Source organism: Malus sylvestris, chromosome 4, assembly GCF_916048215.2.
Source record: "Malus sylvestris chromosome 4, drMalSylv7.2, whole genome shotgun sequence".
Taxonomy (NCBI): domain Eukaryota; kingdom Viridiplantae; phylum Streptophyta; class Magnoliopsida; order Rosales; family Rosaceae; genus Malus; species Malus sylvestris.
The window spans coordinates 9,218,107-9,239,692 of record NC_062263.1 but is presented as its reverse complement, the minus strand read 5'-3'; the positions used below and the strand labels follow the sequence as shown (position 1 = coordinate 9,239,692).

The following is a 21,586-nucleotide window of genomic DNA, read 5'->3' as shown; positions in this document are numbered from 1 at the left end:
TGGGCCAAGAACAATCCATGAGGGTGATGGCCTAAGTACATGAAGGAGTATGTGGAGCACATCAGGATGGAACGAAGATGAGATGGTTGCTTAGGAGGTATGGTTATTTCTGGCCCGACATGGAAAAAGATTGCAAGTCCTATGCCCGAGGTTGTGAAGAATGTCAGAGGCACGGACCTCTCCAGCATGTGCCCTCGGTGCCTTTAAATTCAGTGGTCAAGCCTTGGCCCTTCAGAGGATGGGCGATGGACTTCATCGGGCAAATATATCCAGCTTCTAGTAAAGGGCATACCTTCGTAATTGTAGCAACGGATTACTTCACCAAGTGGGTGGAAACATCAGCAGTAAAATCCATAAACTCAGCCACAGTCAAGAATTTTATCGAGACCAAGATTCTGCACAGATATGAGGTGCCCGAAACCATAGTAACGGATCGTGGGCCATCTTTTATTTCAAAAGAAGTTGAGGAATTTGCAAGCGAGTACAAAATAAAGATGATCTAGTCCAGTCCGTACTATCCTCAATCAAATGGTCAGGCAGAAGCCAGCAACAAGATCCTGGTCAACATTATCAAGATGATGGTGATTGATAGTCCAGAAAAATGGCATGAAAATCTGGGGAACACTTTGTGGGCATACAGAACTTCTAAGAGAGCAGGAACAGGGACAACCCCTTATACTTTAACTTTCGGGCAAGATGCAGTGCTCCCCGTGGAAATCAATGTAAGTTCTGTAAGAATTCAAAATCAGTTTGGATTGCATAGTGAAGAGTATATCGAAGCCATGTGTCAAGGGATTGAAGATTTGGATGCCGCCCGAATTGAAGCTTTGAACCAGATTCAAGAAGAAAAGCGAGTTGTTGCCCGAGCTTATAACAAAAAGGTGAGGATGAAATCTTTCAAGGAAGGGGATTTAGTATGGAAGACAATCCTCCCTCTAGGAGCTCAGCTCAGGGGTTTTGGAAAATGGAGCCCGACATAGGAAGGTCCTTTCATTATTAGTCACGTTTTAGATAAAGGGGATACTACCTGGCGGACCTTGAGGGAAATAGGTATAAACATCCCATTAACGTTAAATTCTTAAAGAAATATTGTCCTACGTTGTGGGATGTCAGAGATTGTTATATTGAAGATGATGCAAGGTAAAGCAAGTTTCGGGATATCAATGTGCAGTGTGTATTTATCAAACATTCAAGAAGATGGAAAGACAAGAGTTGCTGAGATAATGTATATTTCATTTCGACAAATTGATGAAATTTAAAAAAGATTCAAAGCCAACGTATTACAATCAATTCTCCTCCTGGATGCAATGGTATCTTCAGCTGATTTTCCGATGTCTTCATGGATGGAACCCGATCAGGTGATCGGGTTGTACGGCCAACATGAGCCTGGTAGAGGATCCTCAGACAGGACCATCACTGTAGGTGATGGTCAAGCCCGACTTATCACCGCAACAAGCAGGAAGACAAGCCTTCGAGAGGAAACCGCCTGACCAAGGGTGTTGGAGATAGCGGGGTATTCGACCAAGGGTGTTAGAGATAGCAGTCCTTTGATGAAAGCCCTCTTTCTCACGAAAATGGAGTTTTAGGAAACCCCACTCAAAGCCTAAGGAACTCATCTCTCAGATTCTAAACGCTCGAGGAAGATGGAAGAAAAGAGTGAAGAGGATTTGATGGCTTGATAGAAGAAATTCCGAGCCAGAATTTATAGAGCCCCAGAGGGTAGTTCAGGGGTCGTGAGAAGAGCGAGGGGCACGGGGTTGCCTTCATCCTGTCTAGAAAACACGAAGTTCCAAAAGATTGAGATACACGCATGCGGATATTCAATCAATGATGGCGCCTGGGATTCCAACCTTAACATTAATTGAAGGGGGCACTGTTTGGATCAAAACTTGAACTTTGGGCTCAAGAAAGGAGCTGGCCCAAAAGGAGGCCCGAATGGAAAGACAGCCGAAGCCCAGTCAAAGCCCAGAAGGCAGAAAATGCCTTTTCTGACTCGGTGCAGCTCATGAAGACCACTTGCTTACCTACCCAAAGGCCAAGTGGTGTAGACTGATCAGCTACACAGCCCATAAAGCACTTTATGGTGGCATTACATGTAAAATAGCTGATGAGTCATCACCCTCAAACCGCATTCGGGCAAGGCTGCTGCTACAGAAGGCCAAGCCGAGTTGTCTATATAAGAAGAAAAAGAAACCAGGAATAAAGACACTCAAAACAACCAATCAAAACTCTACTCAAATTAGCTCATCAGCTTCCTTGTAGACATTTATTTTTAGCCAAGCATCCTTTGCTTTTCGTGTTTATTAGCTCTGCTACTCACTTGTAGTATCGATCTCATTTGTAGCTTTTATGTACTCATTTCCATCATATAAATTACAAGCAATCTGCAATATTAGTCACTTTCCTCTGTCATTTACATTTCCAAGCAACCTTGTCATTTACATATTGTTCTATTTCTCCATATAAGTAAAGTCCTTATTTTTAAGGCAAAGAAAGAACCTTGATTTGAGTAACTCCCACTCAATGGCACAATCTCTTGGTTCGAAGTCAAACTCAGGCGCAACTTCAATCATTCAAATCCCGTCTACTAGCGGCATCTAGTAGTGGCACGCCCGCACCCCACCAATCTCGTATGTGAGCAAATCTCCGACATGCCCGCGAGGCCCCATGGCGGATTTAGGGAGCAAACAATTTCAATTGGTTCGGTCAGTTGCATGATTGCCATCAGGTCGGTTTAGAGATTTTTTAGATCCGAGACGATGTTAAAAAATGTGCCCTCATTTTATATAAGAAAATTATTTGTTTTCATACGTAAGGTATCGATAAAATTATACTTAGAAAAGCACTTCAAACTTAATAATTTAGAAACAAGGAAAAACTAATTTATTTTGTATCGTGAGAATGAAACAAAAAAACTCTGGGTTTACAAGTAGATAGATATGAGTTTTGTTTTCCATATGAACTTTTAAGTGTTTTTGTATAAATGGTGATGTGTTTTTTCTTATTTACTAACTTTGTCAATATGAGACTAAAAAAATAATGATATTTTTTAGTCTTTAATTGATATGTATAAGTAATAAATTGTACAAAATTAAACTTTTTGATGGCACGAGCACACATGGTGTTTTGAACCTACGACCTCCTCATTAATTTCAAACAACAAAATCACCACCAATTCTAGTTAAACTTCTTTGTCATTGAACCAAATTTTATAAATTTATACTCTTATGAAAACATATAAAAATATACCACCTTAATAATTTTGGTGCCCCCAATTATTTTGGACCTTGGACGGTCGCCATGCCCGCACTGGGCCTGGGCCGGCCCTGCACAACATCGTCTGCTTCTGCAACTCACTCCATCTCCCACTCTTCAGATTTGGTGCGAGTGCCCTTATGCTTTCTCAGTGAAAGCATGTGCTTTTTCCGGAGTTGTGCACGCCTGAACAGGAAAAGCATGTGCGTTTTCTGGTTGTGTCTAAGGCGTTCGAGATTCCTTGCCTCAAGGCGCACCTGCACGCAATCGCATGCTAATAAAAACAAGGAAAACTAATGAAAATGACTTGAAAGTTTTGAGTTTTAACAATAAAGATAAAATAAAGAGTAAAGTGAATAGTGCCATGATTGACTTTTTAGTGTAAAAATATGATTTTTCGTTAAAATAAACAGTACCAGAAGTTTTTCGTTAAAGTTCTCATAAAAACATGGCATGCTAAGGAAATCATATTTTGTAAACCTGCCATCAATTGCCACATCATATTTTTGGGCGCGCCTTATTGTGGCGGTTGGTGGTTGAAATCTTTCGTTAATGATTTAAAGAAGAAGTCTAACTATTAACTGACACATGTGGTTTAGAAAATATAGTTCAAGTAGATGATCTCTCCAACATAATCCTAGAACAATTGTTTATCGAGACTACTTCAAGACTTCAACATTTCGCAAACAGAGTTCCATTAATAGATATTTTAGATATGGAAATTCATATAGATACTTTTGAAGATGTGTAATTTTATCTTGCCATCATAATTTTGAATATTTTGTGGACCAAATAAATTATTTGTGTTTTGGTCTAAGTTTTAGGAGTGTTATGTACACAACTAGTCACACGTAGTCTGTGTTGTGGACTAAATGCTTCCTATACTTTATAATACTTGTATTCATTACATATTAGTCTGTATCCAAACAAAATGATTTTCCTACCAAAATGGATTTACGTTTCCTAATAAGTCACTTCTCGACTCCCTATAATTAAGGAGTTAATTGCAAGTTACAAAAGCTCACGTATATACTGAAATGAATTATCAACATCAGAAAAAGAAAAGTTTATGTCAACTTATCCAACTATAGTTTATCAGAAAAAGAAGAGTTAATATTGCAAGTTTATTTCAAGTATTTTTTTTTTCTTTGCTGTATAAAAAGGTCCAGCTCTGATGCTCTAAAATTATCAGAGAGACGGGCCTAAGGTCTACTCCAACAACACCGATATATTGTTCTCAACTTGATAATTATCAACTGCACAATCTATCAGGTGTGAAATTTTATCACAAAAGGTCTCGGTATTAGTTGGAGTGTGGTTAAAATATTTAAACTCTTCTTTTGTCGGAGATATGATCGATGTGGGATATTTCAATACACTCCTTCATGTGGGACATAAAGAAAAGAAGCCAAGCCTCGCGGAGCCAAAGAAACTTACCCTACAAGCAGGGCCAATGGACCCATCATCATCGCGCAGAGCCAAGAGGACCCACCCATCGCGTGCCAATACAGAGCCGCTCCCTGGTTCTGATGCCATATGAAATTATCAAAGAGATGGGCCTAAGACCCACTCTAACAATACCGATATTGTCCCTTACTTTGTAATTGCCAACTACACAATCCATTAGATGTGAGGTTTTATCACAAAAGGTCTTAGTATGAGTGGGAGTGTGAATATTTAAACTCTTATTTTCTTAAAGATACGATCAATGTGAGATATTTCAATAGATGCTACATCCTACTTAATGGTATGAATTTTATGCTGGATTTGACCGTTGTAAAAATTCATTAAATCACTATATATAAAATCTAACAATTAGTTTTTTTCAAACCACTCAGTATTACTTAGTGTAAAGAAAATATCGCGTATAACGATAGACTGATATTCAAGTCTTTATTAAAATTTACGCATTCTTAAACACAGTAGTAAACTAAAGTAGCTATCATACAACCCACCCAATTCAATGTGTTTGGTAAGCTGCCCACATTACTAATCTCCCAACGATAATTGCCTAAATAATACGACCACAATTAAGAGTGGGCCTTGAGTTAGACAAATCCGACCAGTTGAAATTCAGACCACCTTTAAGTCAGTTTTGAATGATGAGGACGTTTGATAATTTAATATGTTTTCAAAAAAATATTATGATTTTATTTGACAAAAAAAAAAGTGTGTTTTATTTGACCATAAAAAAAAAGAAGTCATGATTGTATTCCGAAAGCAGTTTAATTTAAAAATCTTTACTTACTAAAATTCACCTTTTAAAGAATCAACCAAAAAGAAGTCAAATTTTTGTTTTTTTTAATCTAAATACCATGGTTTGTGTATTTATTAGATAATCGTTAGATGGCAAAACAATTTTGAATTTGATTGATTTTTGAGAGAATTAATCTTTAAAGAACAACGAAAATTGATGATTTTATCATCGTGAAACATTGCAGGATGAGGATGAGAACTAACATTTCTCTTTTCAAACAGGAGGATGTGAACTTGAAATCTCTTAAATATTTTTAAACTGAATAAAATTTTTAATTTTAAGGTAAATTCGTCCTAATCCATTTGAAGTTCTTGCTCCATATCTGAAATCTCTTAAATATGTCCACCATATCTGATGTTCATCTCAATAATTTTGTAATTATCTCATGTATTCTGTTTATCTTGTCAACCATCTCTATCTTGCAAGTCCCTTCTATAAAAGTGAACACAACACTAACCTCAGTCATCTTTCCTGCTACATTCAATACTTCATTTTTTTTTTGCTCGCCCAGATTTAATTTCACCATTTGTTTCTTCCTCATGGCTAACGTCTCAACCTCCATCTACTATCTCTAATGTCACCAGTATTTATCTGTCAAGTTGGATCGTATCAACTACCTCCTTTGCTTGCTCAGACTGTGCTGGTACCACCAATAAACTCCATGAAATTGCGGCTGCGGAGAAGCGGTACGTAAAGTCTGGGCACTCCATAGAGGGTAGTTGGTACAATCCAAACAGAAAAATGGATCTAGATATACAGGTGGAGACTCTTGATAGTGTGCTCCGGCAAGTGGGATAACCAGAACTACGGATTTGCTTGCAATACGAGTACGCGGAATGGAACTCTTTTTCGAGAACTTGGGCTAGGTTAGCTATCTCGTTTCTCAATTTAACATACTTAAAAGGAATTGGATCCCATCCGGATCTACTTTGTGGGGATAGATCCCACATCCTAGTTATTTATTGTATCGGTAAAAAATCATTTGACTTTTTTTATTTAAAATTGAACACAAATAATATCTAACGAAAAATGACCATACAATGTATGATGAACGGCTAAGATGTGGAGATCTCTTGGATTCCCACAAAGTGAATCCTAAGAGGATCCTCTTACTACTTAAAATACAGTTGCACACACACATTATATATAAATGTATGTTGTTTCAGTTAAAGTACTGTGTTAAGAAAACAAATAATCACGCATTTAACTGTATGCATTTAGCCTTGGTTAGAATTTTCCGTGAATCCATACACTATATAGATGTTTTAACTGTTTTACTTCAGAATTATTTTAGACGCACGCCCAAAATCACGTACAGCCATCAGGAAGCTTTGTGGAACTGCTGCGGCAGATTTTTGAAGCAAACTTTTATTATTAACAATGTTGAATTTGAGATCATCGTCGTCATCCTATGGCTTTCGGCCACTTTGTTGTCTTTTAGGTGGCCCGATGAACAAATCCGTCTCCACGTCCACATTTGGTGTCTGAGGCTGGAATACTTCACGATCATCTCCATGCTTGCTTTTTCTCGAAGGACCAAGTTGTTGCATGCCACACTGAAACAATTAATAGTCATAAAATTTATGTATATATTCGAATTTCCATCCTTTCACAAAATGCTATTTTTTACTATTCCCAAGTATAGTTAGATTAGATTTTGATTTTGATTAGGTTCATTATGCCTACAAAAAGTTAACCAAGAATATTGTACTTAATTACGTACCAAAATTAACACCTACATATCCAATGTCAAGTTTTAATAATAATACTCATCTTATTCCAAGACAACAATGAATGTTCTAGTCGATTTATAATGCTATATATATGGCATATAAAATGTTTATATTGTTAAATTACGAATCATGGCCATTTGAATTATGTTGATTTTCATTTGAATGCATGTATGATCAAATTTACAGTTCAACAATATAACTTAACCATGATAACAGTAGCCTTTATGCATATCAAAGTGATTCATTTGTTGATATTGGAGATCATGAAACCCTAATTGAAAGTGGCCAAGAATCGCATTAACTATAGGAGTGTATACAATATTGATGTTCAACATTGTTAAGAGAGAATCTGGAATATTACCATTTCCCGTAGCTTTGCATTTTGTTCCAATAGGTTTTTCTCCTGAACATGGCAAGGTTAAGAACATGGCACATCAGCACTTTCAGACAAATAGACATACACGCACGCAAGTAATAATATGTAACAGAAACTTCTACTGGTGATTACCTCTTCCTTCAGCTTATCTATTTGCTCCCTCAATAACTGATGCTGATAAAGGAAAAACAAAGTGCATTACATGTCAGTAAGTTTTAGTAATGATTCAAAATATATGACTCAACTCTCCCTTAATTTTCGATGTGAGATTCAATCTCAACACACTCTCTCATGTCAAGTAAGAGGCCATTTTAAGATTGATATGTAGACAACACATATTGAAAGAATTTGAGGTTACACACCAAAACCAATTGGCAGTAATAAAGGTGGCCCAACTCCTTATAAAATATGCAAGGTCGGTTAATTCACCGGTGTGAGATGATAAGCTCATATTTATGTATATTTTACATCAAAATCACTTTTCTTTTCTTCGTTAGTTCCCTATATTTTCGAGCTATTTACTTTGTTTTTGTATTTTTAAGGATTTTTCAAGCAAAGAAGAGAAAAAGAGCACAAGTGGGATTTTATATAGCAAATTCGTCAAAACTGCCTGCACAGCCTGCACAGATCAGCTGACTTTGTCAGTGAGTTGCGAACAGCTCAAAATGAATCAAAGAATGAGCTTTATATGCTTGGAAAGCTACGGATGTCTACTTTCTGGAGCATTTTACGGCTTGTTAATATCATTTTTCTGGAAGAAGTTATGCTTGTTTTAACACTGAAAGATTCCTAAGAGGCTGAACAGTTTGTAACTGACAAGAAAGCAATGAAAGTAATAAGCACAATAAATCCTAGCAGCCAAAATTGATGTAGCTGATAAGCTCATATTTATATATATTTTACATCAAATTCACTTGTCTTTTCTTACTCAGTTACTTATATTTTTGAGCTATTTACTTTATTATTTTGTTTTGTAGGATTTTTCAACCAAAGTAGAGGAAAAGAGACAAGTGGGGTTTTAAATAGCAAATTCATCAAAACTGCCTGTGCAGATCAGCTGACTTTGGCTGCGAGTTTCAAATAGCTCATAATGAATCAAAGAATGAGCCTTATATGCTTGGAAAGCTACGGATGTCTGTTTTCTGGAGCACTTTACAGCTTGTTAATATTATTTTTCCAGAAGTTATGTCCGTTTTAACACTAAAAGGATTCCAAAATGCTAAGCAGTTTGTAACTGACAAGAAAGCAATGAAAGCAATAAACATAATAAATCCTAGCAGCCACAATTGTTGCAGCTAAAAAACCACAAGTCTCCATACTAATTGGCTTTAACTAGGATTGAATTGTCATGATGGTGGGAAACATAACACATTTAGAAGATTATGAAAAGAAAAGAGAGGAAGCTAAGTGGACAGAGGAGGAAAAAAGGCAGCAAGAATGTGGAGAAAGCAAGGCAGCAGGGAGGAGAATCAAAGAAGAGAAGAGACCTCATTCTCTTCTTTTGGTTTTATCTCCTCAAACTCATGAATTTCTTTTGGTTTAATTTAAGAATTATGTGCAACTAAATTTTCAAAAGTTAGGGGTTGTTTTGAAGTCCCGATTATGATTGCAAGTTTGTTATGACGTTTTGTTTGAATTTCTTTTATGAAAGATGAAAATTAGTTCACTACCTATGTCAGTGATGAATTCTTTGTGTTTTCTATGGATGCATACTTAGTAAACATATTCAGGATTCTAATGCTATGAATATGTGTGTGCCTACCCTTACCAAATGAGGACCTCCATATGTTCTAGAGTAGTACTTGTTAATTGCGATACATGTAAACCAACTTCTAAGATAAGTAAGACAACGCATGTATTTACGATGCCTTGTGATGAATCAAACTTTTTTTGTTCTTAATGATTTCTACTTGTTAAATTTATGAACACACCATTCTAGATTGCATGCAAGGGACTAAGTTAATTTGAAAACACCATTCTTTTAACATACTACATAAGAAATAGTAGTAAGTTGAGTTCTAACAGTGAGCCAACTTGGGCATCTTCATCCAGAAGTAAAGGGAATATGAATGAAACATAACATATTTTCATGATTATTTGGTGGTGGATGGCAATTTCCCTAACTCGTTTTCTCAACTTGTGAACTACAATCTATTTTTATTATTTCATTTTCGTTTGTCATGTTTTTGTTGAATAATTAAAATAGCAAATCAACTCCAAAAATCCCAAATATTTGTGAGTGTACCTCTGTGTCTAGTATATGCATATAAAATTTCTTTGAATTATAATTAGTTTTCAATGGCTGGCCAGTAGGAGCAGCAGCCCATTTTTTATGATACTTTAAGTAGTTAGGTTTCAATCTTCTGCAGGAAAGACCCTTATTTTCATATGCTACAATTCACAAATCCTTGTGTTAATAAGGAAAATCAATAGGACATCTGTGTGCTACTTTGTGGTGTGCTTTTAAGTCTACCACTAGCCAAGGATACCACAACTCTCACTACTAATTGGCTTTGATTAGAATTGAATAGTCATGTTGGTGATAACTATAACACCTTTTGAAGGTTATGAACTCTTACCGAATGAGGACTTACATATGTTCTAAAGTAGTACCTTGTTAATTGTGATTAATAAATAAACTAATTTCTAAGACAAGTAAGACAATGTCAGTACTTATGATGCTTTGTGATGACTCAAGCTCATTTTTTTCTTAATGATTTCTATTTGTTAAACTATGAACACGCCATTCTAGATTGCATGCTAGGAACTAAGTTAAGTTGAAAACATCATTCTCTTAACATACTACGTAAGAGAGAGAGAGAGAGAGAGAGAGAGAGAGAGAGAGAGAGTAATAAGTTGAGTTCTAACAGTGAGCCAACTTGAGCATCTTCATCCGGAAATAGAAGGATTCTAACGAAACATTACATGTTTGCATGATTATTTGGTGGTAGATAGCACTACCCCTAACTCGTTTTCTTAATTTGTGACAAAACTTTGTTTTCATTATTTTATCATTGTTGTTCTATTTTTGTTGGATTTAATTTAAATAGCAAACCAACTCCAAAAATCTCAAATATTTGTGAGTGCCTGTGTGTGTTTAGTGCCTACATATAAAATTTCATTGAATTTAGATAAGTGTAAGTCTAATAATTATTTTTCGGTGGCTAATCAGTAGGAACAGCAACCCAGTTTTTGTGATACTTTAAGTAGTTAAGTTTCAATCTTCTGCAGGAAAGATCCTTATTTTCATATACTATAATTGACAAATCCTATTGTTAATAAAGAAAATTAATAAGACATTTGTGCACTACTCTGTGGTGTGCTTTTATTCCTATCATGAGATTCACACTTTCAACAAATAAAACATACCTAACTTAAACGTTTGCCATTTAGAACTACTAATTATTTATTTTTTCCCCTCCTATCCAGAACGATTGCTATATCAAGTACACCTAATTGGGGACCTATTATGTAAACTACAAAAGGTGAATAAAGTCAGCTTCAATATCTCTCTCTTTTGAAACCCTTATTAAAGAAAGTTGAGGTTCCATCATAAAATCAATTGAAAATATGAGGAGTAGTCCAACTTATTTATAAACCCATGCGAGGCTTGTTGGAACCAAAATCGTGCACATCCACAAATGGAAGCGTAATGTAGTCGGAATTGCCCATGAACTCTGACAAGGAGAGAATGAGGTTGATTGGGCGGTGTGACTGAATCCAAATTAGATTGTCTACATATCTCTGAGCATGGAGAGTCAAATCACTAGTGTAGTTCTAAGAAAGGAACATGTATGATGTGTGCTACATCGAAATATATCCTCATCGAAGGTGCCTTGAATTAGGTGCGTAGGAGATGCTCCTCCATGCCTACGCGTAGACGAATGTAGAGAGTATATATGCATCCCTTGTAGAGAAAGAGTTTATTGTGTCATCAAAGTTCCTTGGAGATGTTAGAGAGGGTCTTGGATCATAAAAGACTAAGAGAGATAAATAACCAAACTAAGGTATTCGTAGAGATCTTGAAAGGTGCAATCCTAATTAAATCGGGAGACTATCGAGGAGAGAATTTAGGATAAGATATACATCCTCTTAGGATTATGATTACATTTTCCAATCCCAAGATAACCTAATTTTAACTTGAATTACGGTTTCCTTACTTGAGAGACAAGTGATATCTTTAATGTGCTTAGAGCTAATGGAGCAATGCCGGACTACCTTGGCCTATGGTAATCCGATCTGGAATACCCATGGAGCTCTAATCTCACTTTGAGGGTTTTTTCGGTCATTCTAACTACCCTTAGTGCCACCAAATGGTCCCACAAATGCCTCTAGCTATGCTTCTGAGAGTGTGTTCCGCTCAAAGATGGATAGTTATCAATGGACATGAGCGAATCATGCCAAAATGACCTTTTCTGTAATACACACTGGAATGACCTTTGAACTTCAACAACTTAATGATCCAAAGCTAGCAAAGTCCAACTAGTCCTGCTTGCTTATCTCTCAAAGATTTGATCTTTCTGAGTTCCCAACCATATTGTAGAGCCCTAGTCAGAGTTTCGAATGCATAGCTGAAAAGCTAGATGCTAGATGGAATGCACCATTTTTTATTTGTCCCTAGGACTTAGATGCTTTTAGAGATATTTTAATAAGTTTATTTCACTCAAGCCTTTAATCTTGTTAGAGTAAAATACTTAAGAGCTTGTCATCCTTCGATTCCCTTTAACATAATATAGTTTAATCTAATAATCTTTTCAGAGTTAATAGGTGGTGGTGTCAAACACAAATAAGTTTGTAGGCTTAGGTAGCTTCAAACCCCCTTGATAACATTGAAAAAAAACAATTATCCATAAACTTATAAAAGTTTATAAAGATCCACTGAGATGATCAGAGTACCACAGTCCTCCAACACCAGGTCTAAGGCCCATGAAAAATCTCTTGCTCCGAAACTTTCTTTGATGCATCAATCGGATTAAGGATGAGAAAGTGACAAATCTTGTTCAAAATGCCCTCCAGATTTTGATGTCAATTGGATATGTTTCAATAACCTTGTTGGTTAAGTAATGATGATTGTTTTAACACTTACAAAAGATTAATCTAAGTGTTGTATGAAAGGTTGAGCATGACTTTGATTCCGTTTATTCTTTAACTTTGCCCCATTCTAGGTCTGAGGATTTTAATTATAGCAACGTGTAACCAAGAAGGGGTTCCCTTTCCAGCCCAAATTACATGTTTGTTTGTAATGAATCTTGAATCAAAAGTTCGTTGGGGGCTTGGTCACTCGCACGTGGGATTGAAAAAACCTTCAGAATCCTTTTGACATACTCTATATGAGTCAAACCTAAGTGTTTCTAATCATATTACACTTAGCTAACTTTGCTAAGCTACTTCTTGGAATCAAGCTCCACTGCAATAAAATTCCACTTGAGGATTTCCTAATCTAGATGCCTCATTCGGACCTACTTTAGGCACAAGATCGCCGCAAAACATACTTAACTTAGTACATGATCCGGGATAGAAGTATTCATACTTTAGGTTTGAGTGTGTAACCCACAATTCTTAGGTTGCATAAACTTTACAAAAGCCAGATGGTGCACTGTAAGCTTCTGGACAACGGGGCGATGTTCCAATGTTCATAGTTCGCCTAACGTAACCACGCTTAATATGATTCAAGTTTCCTAAGTTGGTAACCGGAACACCATGGAATAGGCTTTATCACACGAGACTCCTATGACATTATTACTTTGAATTTTTATACTTGCACTATTGCAAAGTTGCAGAGCTGTGTGATATTTGGGACATTGAGGGATGTTGTGTACAGCAAAAATATGATGCAAGAAAGAACAAAGTCATTCGAGGATCAAAACGTGCACATTCATGCAAGAAGGGATGCTAGTTGTTGTTAGGTGGCAAGGATTCACATTCCTTAGGTCATCTGTAGCGACAATTTAAGATTTGAGGTTTCTATTCTAAATATGCAATTCACGATGTTAGACCATGCTATGTGCCTGATTCATTCCATGTGACACTATTTCTTTGACCAAGCAAACTTGCTTGTGGTGGATTGATGGAATTTATAATTGAACCAATTAGAGGCTGATTTGGTGTGAGCCACACATGATTAAGGCTAACTCAAGTTAGAGTGTAAACTCATGCGCGTGGCTCATTATGATTCCATGCCCCAGTCTTTGTATGAGATCTATAAATCATGTAAAATTCAAAATTTAATCATGTATACAATTAAGTAATCGAAGGTACTTACATCTTGGAGCACCACCATAGCTTGTGCCAAGGTTGTTCACTTGACAGATGGGCCTTCGAGTTATTTTCTACATCGCAATTTGAACTTGAAAAGGTGAACTATGCAAATCCGTAGAAAATCTTTGTTTGTGCTGCTCGTAGTTAAATGACAATATTTCTTCATTAGGGACTGGAATCATAGGCCGGAAAATGTTATAGAAAGATATCGGTAGCTTTCCAATGATATAAGCCTCTATGTCCAATTATGTTTGAGGAATTCCAGTTTAGTCCACAAAGTGGATTGCTGTGCATAGGCAGATTGTTGATTGCCTTTTACTCCGCACCAAAGTTGGTTCATGTTCCGCGTTGAAACTATGCTTAGGGGGTTTGCAATTACAGACACACTTTTCATGTTCTTGGGATAAGTCCCTCATTGCTCTAGAGTTGCCAACACACTTTTCATGTCCTATGAATTAACCAATACTTGCACTTTAGCTTGTGGAGAATGGAATGGTGTCCAAGCTTCATTGCCACTCATGAAAGCTGATTGTAGACTTCAAACGAGAGGTCTACGAGTTGGTTGTGTGTTGAGGTGTTGGTCCACACGGAGCCAAACCTACCTTTACCTCCTATCATGTTGGCCCAGGAGTCTAGGATCGCCTAGGCTTGTCATTCAATTTCTATGCACAAGAAGATCCTCTTGAAGAAAATGGAAATATTTAGTTGAATAAATAAATAAAAAACTTGCTCCTTTGGCAACCAGACCCAAGCCGCAAACTTCATAACAATACTACGTAAAACAAAAATCTTTCACAACAAAAGGTAGGAATTAAACACTTGGCTCTAATACGTAGAAGAACGCTATGTGGGAAAAGAGCCCTTGCTTCATTTCCTGGAGCATTAATCAAAGCTCCATTGGGATTTTTAGGCTTTCGTCGTTAGTCCTGGTAGAGGTTGTGTGTCAGAGAAATATGAGTTCATATCTCAATGAAAGCACCAATTTTTGGAACCAAAATTGCGCACTTCCACGACTGGAGGCGTAATTTAGGAGGAATTTCCCTTTAACTCATGCGAAGGGAGAATAAGGTTGATTTGGGGGGAGGGGAGGGAAGGGGGTTGATGGGACTGCCTACATATCTGCGGGGATGGAGAATCAAATCACTAGTGTAGTTCTAAGAAAGTGAGTATGTATAATGTGTGCTGCATCAAAATACATCATCGGTGAAGGTGCATTGGCTTAGACATGGAGGAGATGCTCATCCATTTCTATGTATAGACGAACGGTGTGTAGAGAGAATATGTGCATCCTTCGTAGAGAATGAGTCCTGGATCATAACAAACTTAGAGAGAATAATACTTAGGGTAGGGTATTTTACAGAGATCTTGGAAGACGCAATCCCAATTAAATTGGGAGACTATCTAGGAGGGAATCTTGAATAAGATATCCAATCCTAATAGGCTTATGATTACATTGCATAATCCCAAGATATCGTAATTTGACTTGAATTAGGGTTTCCTTACTTGGAAAATAAGTAATGGGCTTAGAGCTAATGGATCCGTGCCGGACTATCTTGGCATGTGGTTATCCGATCCAGAATACCCATGTACCTCTGATCTCACTTCAAGGGCTTTTCAATCCTTTTAGCCACTCTAAGTGCCAGGTGTATTGGGCTTAGAAAATCATGGTCTCACATGGTATCTCCTCCCATCAATGTGAGATTCATTCTCAACAAGCCCTCGTGTATGGTAAATTTTCAAGCCTAACATGTGGGCAACACAAACGGGAAGACATGAAACATGCGTGGCCGTTGGGCTTTACACATGAGATTCATTCTCAACACTACCCTCTTGTCCACCAACCCAAACCCTAGATCTAGTGCCTCCAGCAACGATCCCTTGCTCTTGCTGGGGTTGGTGAAAGCCCTATCCCCTCGTCTCCTCAACCTCCTATCCTTGTTCACGTACATCACGCACTCCTCCTGTGAGTTTTCCCCTCCACAATCCTCCCCCATAATCACTGGCTCCCTTCTTCGCCCTCGGTGTCAACCCTTCTAGGCATAGATTTTAGTATTTTTGGTGTTTTTGTGGCCTCGATGTTCAGTGGTGGCTTTGTGTGGGCTATGGATGCAGGCGTTTGTCATCATCTTTGTGGTATATTTGCACCAGTGTCTAATAGTTACTGTAGTGGTTTGGTGGCTGCATAGGTGTTTACTTTTATTGTTAATTGTTCGATATGACCTTCAGATTAGGAAAATGATCACTCAAGAATATGTACCGATTGGCACCATCTGGTGCTTGTTATGTTCGTATTAATGAAATCTGTATCACTGCTTGTAAAAAATTGATGACCTATATATTAATGATAATTATAAAGAAAACCAGATGTGTAGAGCATAAGAAGGAAAAAGAATGCATTATATAGAACTCATGTAATCTGTACCTTTTTGGCCCTAATTTTTTTTAAGCTTCGCTCCAGTTGGTTCTCTGTCTGATGTAATTCCTCCATGGAACATGATTCCAAATCATTACCTAACAGCTTCCTACACCATACGTATAGCATTTATCTATAATCTCCGACCAAAATGAAAATCTGACTGCAGTATATAGTACATAACTAATTAAAACAAGCTTAAAATAATATTTCAAGTTAAGAAGCGAATTAAACCTTTTAGAAGCTTCAATAGACTCGATCTTTTTGGCCAAGGTTTGAGTGTCATTCGTCTCATGCTGCATGCAGTCCAATAATTGTCAAAAATTTAGTAACGTTTATCATGCATGCAGATGCAGGTTTTAATGAAAAGGCATTGCCTTAGATAAAAGAAGCTATATATGTAATAGCCTTCCAGAGAGGATAACCATCTCCCCTGTGGAGTCAGCTGCGTTTTTTCAGTTATGATTTGAACCGTCTAATTTTAAGTTTTTATATAAAGATAGTTCTTCAATAAAAGTTAGCCAATTATATAGCACCAGAATTAATGTTTTTAAATTGTATGAAAGGATTGTTAGAACGAGTGTGTAAATGGCAGTTGACTCGAACTACCTCCATATCTTCTTGAAATGCTTTAGTAGTGAGCTGGCCTTGATCCTTCACTCTCATTTGGTAACGGTCTATTGTGCTTCTGATGCTGAAAGCACAAGAAGAGATGAGAATACCACCAACAGTGCTAGTTAAATATGTTAACCAAGATTAACTAATTGCATGCAAGTCCAGATGTGAGATTGATGATCCACTATTCATTTAATTCTTCAATTATATATGAAGATTTTTCAAAGTAATTCTTCAAAACTAAACCCAAATAAAAGTTTCAAGTTGGGCAATAGATTTATATGTATTCATAATTCATAAACAGTGACAAGCCATGGACGTCGTGATTTGGAGTTTGAAATGAAAAGCTAATAAGATGACTAAGTATTATATATATATATATAAGATTATGGATTGAGGATATATATATATATATATATCGAGTATGGAAAGAGAGGATATATCATAATTCAGTGGCCAAAGGGAAGTCAGGTCGGGCACAGTGCTAGCCCCTTGGTCAAGTTATGCCAAAGGTTTTTTTATCAAGGTGAAAGTACACACAATGATTTAAGAAAAGGGTAGATCGAGTTGAAGGCCACGCCGGGCACCCCTTACTCAAGTTATGCAAAAGGTTTTTTAACAAGGTGAAAGTACACTTACAGAGACTTAAGAAAAGGTTAGATCGAGTTGAAGGCCATGCTATAGTAGAGAAAGAATAAAAAACTAAATCTCTCCAGATTCTAACAACTCGTTGGGAATGTGTTTAAAAAAGCCATATTTATACTCAACTCAAGTCTTAATTCTATGAAATTCAAATCATGTCTCATTGTGCCCCTAACGTTAAGTTTACTAAGAAATTCGTTAAATTGTTTACATTGCACAAATAGGACCAATTGTAGTTGATATATGTGTCATTTGTGACGGGTAAATAGTTTTGAATAATTTATTAATGAAATTGATGATATGGGCAAATTGAGACACGATGGAGTTAAGGCAAAAACATTTGATTTTTAGAAGGTTAAAATGAGACTTGAGTTAAGTTTTAGAAGTACAAATGTAAATTAAGATGTTAGAAAAGGTAGAGGTTGGGAGAGAGATCATGGCAAATGATTGTTTTTTTAGCGTTAGTGAGTTAAATTGTTAAATGTTACGGAAGAGGGGATGGGTGGGTATTGAACCCGCAATAGGCATTATTGTTTTTTGAATCTACAGTAAAGCGCCGTCTGCATGGTAAATGATTGTTTAGTTATTATTTATTTGGATAATAATACTTGCATTCCCCCTTGGAGAATGTTTTATGTTTTTTTAATGTGGAAGTGTCATAATGGGAACCGTTCAACTTCTTAATCTTCACATTTGAATGGTTCATCAAGAATATGTTACTTAGTACCAACAACATTGATTTTTTCTATACATTTGAATGATTAAATGATTTCCAACTCAAATAATTTGTTTGTAGTGGTGATCTTTAAATGAAGATTAAAAAAAATTCATGATTACGATTAGAAAATTTGTATGGTAAGTATATATTATTTGCATAGGGAAAATGAGGTCATCCCTGGAGAATGGAAGAATTATCTAAAAGTAAAGATATAACATATCTAAAAAGTACGGATATTTAAAAAACTAAACTATACATACGCCTAGCGCTAGTCTACTAGATGGAAACATCTTAACTTGGTATAGTTTCTAGATGTTATTTATTTATAACCTAAAAGGACATTTTTCTGTTGATGAAAATAACAAAGAAACCTAGTACTCTTGTTTATATATTGAATGGGAAATGATAAACATACCCCATTTTTAGTCTTTCAAACGCTCCTAATTAATTTTGGCGGTTGAATTCGCTTGATTTATGGTTAGAAATAAAGAGGAGTGTGACAAGTTAGAAATGGAGTGTGAACATCACTTTCCATATTGAACAACTTCTTAGTAGGCATGGTTAACAAAAATTATTGTTATGCAAAGAGATTGTAGCTCAAGTAGCTAAGAGCAACCACTCATGTACATGAGGTTTTAAGTTCAATCCTCCCTAACCCAGGATCGTCCTTACCAATATTTGATTACACCGGAATGATGATCTTAATTCTCTTGTCCTAATTAAGCATGCAATATGATAAAATGAAGCTAGCAAATGGTATATTTGCACTCATTTTAGTTGGAACACATTTGTATATCCATTATAGTCAAATTCTGCATTAGTTTTACTGTAAGCCATCCTTATATGCTATTTTGTTCGAACACATACGTAATATTTTTTTCTTTCTATTATTTCTCAATCACAAAGAAGATTCTCTTAGCAAAAGTACTTTAGATATAATATTAAACTTTTTAAATGAACAAATATTTTGGAGTGTGCTCTAGGGTACACGATGTGGATCAATCAGTTCTCAAGATTCATGCAGTTCTCAACACTAATATTAAAGAAATCATTGTTGGTAACAAATCAACCTCATCTTATACTTCAAACAAGATTATTAATTTAACTTTACCAGATTGTATTTACTGAGTGGAGAAGAGATTCTTTCATAAATCATTGATAATTTATTACGTCTCAATCGTCATTAAACATGTAGTGATTTTATTTTAAAACGTTAAGTATTTATTAGACGACAACATCATTAGAACTAAATCTTAATTGCATAATTAGAGAATCTCTTTTAGTAGAGATTATTAAAAGAGACCCCTTTATATTTTTTTGGTTGAAGGGAAAACGATATTACGTCTCAATCGTCATTAAACATGTAGCGATTTTATTTAAAACATTATAAGTACTTATTAGACGATAACATCATTAAAACTAAGTCTTCGTTGCATAATTAGAGTATCTCTTGCAGTAGAGATTATGAAAAGAGACCCCTTCATTTTAAGTACTAATCAATATACCAAATGGGGAGGCCAGGAACTAAAGCTATATACACTGACATTTAATTTAAGAAATGAAATTAAGGTAATTGTATACTGATTTTTAAGACAAGTACAGCCATTGCCCAGAGGTCCCTCAGATACAGTACTGAACAAAATTCCAAGATTATTTATCAGTTATTTCACCTTATATTATCAGTTGTTTTTCCACTGTTCGGGTTCATTTACACCATCTATTGTATATCACTGATTTAGATTCAATAAATTAAGATCTACAAACACAAAGATTCAGTAATTAACAAATCAAAACTGATGACAAATAGATATAGCAGAAACTACTGTACATATTTATGTCCTCAGATTCATGCGGTAGAGAGAAATACATCTAAAAGATTTATTTTTTATTGTTCAATAAACCCAGAAATGTTGCGGCCCTTGAATAAATATAGTGAGCGAAAGATCAGCAACAAAAGATAAAAAAGCAAACCCAATTAATTAAAACCCAGAAAACTTTCAACCCAAACGCAAAACAATGAAACAAAAGTAGCACCAAAAAATTGAATCAGAAAAGATCCTATACATCTAAGGCCTGATCAATATTTGGTAGTATAGACGTTTTCCTATCTATTATCTGCTGCACGTACTACACAAGAAGCAGCTTTTATCCATCGATTACAGTCAAAAACTGAGATTCAACAAGATATAAATCGTAATAAAATGCCAGATTTAGAAAACAAAATCAAACATAAAATTATGGTTGTGTTCTAAACGTACCTAGTGCTCGAAAACTCATAGAGCTTCCCTCTTGCGGAGAAGATCACAAGTGCAACTTCAGCATCACACAGGACTGAAAGCTCAAAGGCTTTCTTCAGCAGCCCATTTCTTCTCTTGGAAAAAGTCACTTGCCGGCTCGCTGCATTTTCGATGCGCTTCATCTGAGTCTTCCCCCTCACCATTTTCTCACCTTTCCGAACACGAAAATCGAATTCCGGAAAACCCCAGAAGCCGATTTCCCGAAAAATCTCAAGCAACAGCAAGAAAAAGGGTTTCTAAATATGGAAAGGGGGCAGACCAGAGAACCCTGCAACCCTGGAAAATAATTTAAGGAGGAAGAAGATGAATTATTAGTAAAGATTAATAGAGACAGATTGATTTGCCCTACTTTCTTCTTTTCCTTTTTAGGTCTCAAAGTCTAAGAGGAGAACCCTATGAACATATGTAAACTAGTATATTTGAGGAAATATAAAAAGCATGGAATAAAATGAAAAGGGAAAGGAGGCCATCTGATTTGAACCTAATCCATCATCTCCCTTTCTTTTTTTGGTAATTAATGGACACCTCCCAAAAAAGTAAAAAACAAGGGAATAAATTGCCCAGCCTACACATGTCACCCACTCACTATTTCTTCACCCAACGGTGAAAAAAAATTTGAAACCCTTTATTGGGGTGCACAGAAACTCGATGCCATCAAGTCTTTTGGTGACACGTGGAAAAAGTGACCGACAACCAACTGTTGCCGGTACTGGCCGGCTCGGCTGTGACGAGCTTTAAAGCGAAAACAGTGAACATTCCTGTCTGTTGCCAGTTATATCCGGACCGTCGCTGTGACAACAAGTTGCAGGTAAATTTGGAGCACCGGTTGGGCAACGTAAAAATGGTTCATTTTAAAAGTCTTTGTCCGTACGAGGGGCCGAGGCATGAAATTTCTCCGTACGATTGGATAGAGTGATCGTCCAATAAGGTGTTGCCACGCGTCGACGGTTGTCAACATCACGAGGTCTGTCACGTGGCTTCTGCTTGAGAGGGGTGTGGTGTGTCAGGTTTTTTCCCATCTT

At 36.4% G+C, this 21,586-nt stretch overlaps 2 protein-coding genes across 2 annotated transcripts; one reads left to right on the top strand and one right to left on the bottom strand.

Annotated features, from left to right (window-relative positions):
* The first annotated feature begins 245 nt into the window (after nucleotides 1–245).
* Nucleotides 246–980, top strand: LOC126618097 (uncharacterized). The gene is made up of 2 exons (XM_050286194.1): nucleotides 246–425; nucleotides 537–980. The coding sequence occupies exons 1-2, from the start codon at nucleotides 246–248 to the stop codon at nucleotides 978–980; spliced, it is 624 nt and encodes a 207-aa protein (XP_050142151.1).
* A 5,580-nt stretch (nucleotides 981–6,560) lies between these two features.
* Nucleotides 6,561–21,021, bottom strand: LOC126619456 (agamous-like MADS-box protein AGL19). The gene is made up of 7 exons (XM_050287852.1): nucleotides 20,526–21,021; nucleotides 16,902–16,986; nucleotides 16,527–16,588; nucleotides 16,302–16,401; nucleotides 7,754–7,795; nucleotides 7,607–7,648; nucleotides 6,561–7,068 (listed from the first exon to the last, which is right to left on the bottom strand). The coding sequence occupies exons 1-7, from the start codon at nucleotides 20,705–20,707 to the stop codon at nucleotides 6,922–6,924; spliced, it is 660 nt and encodes a 219-aa protein (XP_050143809.1). The 5' UTR covers nucleotides 20,708–21,021; the 3' UTR covers nucleotides 6,561–6,921.
* Nucleotides 21,022–21,586: the final 565 nt, after the last annotated feature.

What these genes read in the sequence shown, in the direction of transcription:
- LOC126618097 (XM_050286194.1), top strand. Translation starts at nt 246, where the DNA reads ATGGACTTCATCGGGCAAATATATCCAGCTTCTAGTAAAGGGCATACC. An exon ending in ATGAGGTGCCCGAAACCATA is followed by an intron (nt 426 to 536) that starts GTAACGGATCGT and finishes TCAAATGGTCAG; the next exon opens with GCAGAAGCCAGCAACAAGAT.
- LOC126619456 (XM_050287852.1), bottom strand. Translation starts at nt 20,707, where the DNA reads ATGGTGAGGGGGAAGACTCAGATGAAGCGCATCGAAAATGCAGCGAGC. An exon ending in CATTTCAAGAAGATATGGAG is followed by an intron (nt 16,589 to 16,901) that starts GTAGTTCGAGTC and finishes GACTGCATGCAG; the next exon opens with CATGAGACGAATGACACTCA. An exon ending in TCTATTGAAGCTTCTAAAAG is followed by an intron (nt 16,402 to 16,526) that starts GTTTAATTCGCT and finishes CGTATGGTGTAG; the next exon opens with GAAGCTGTTAGGTAATGATT.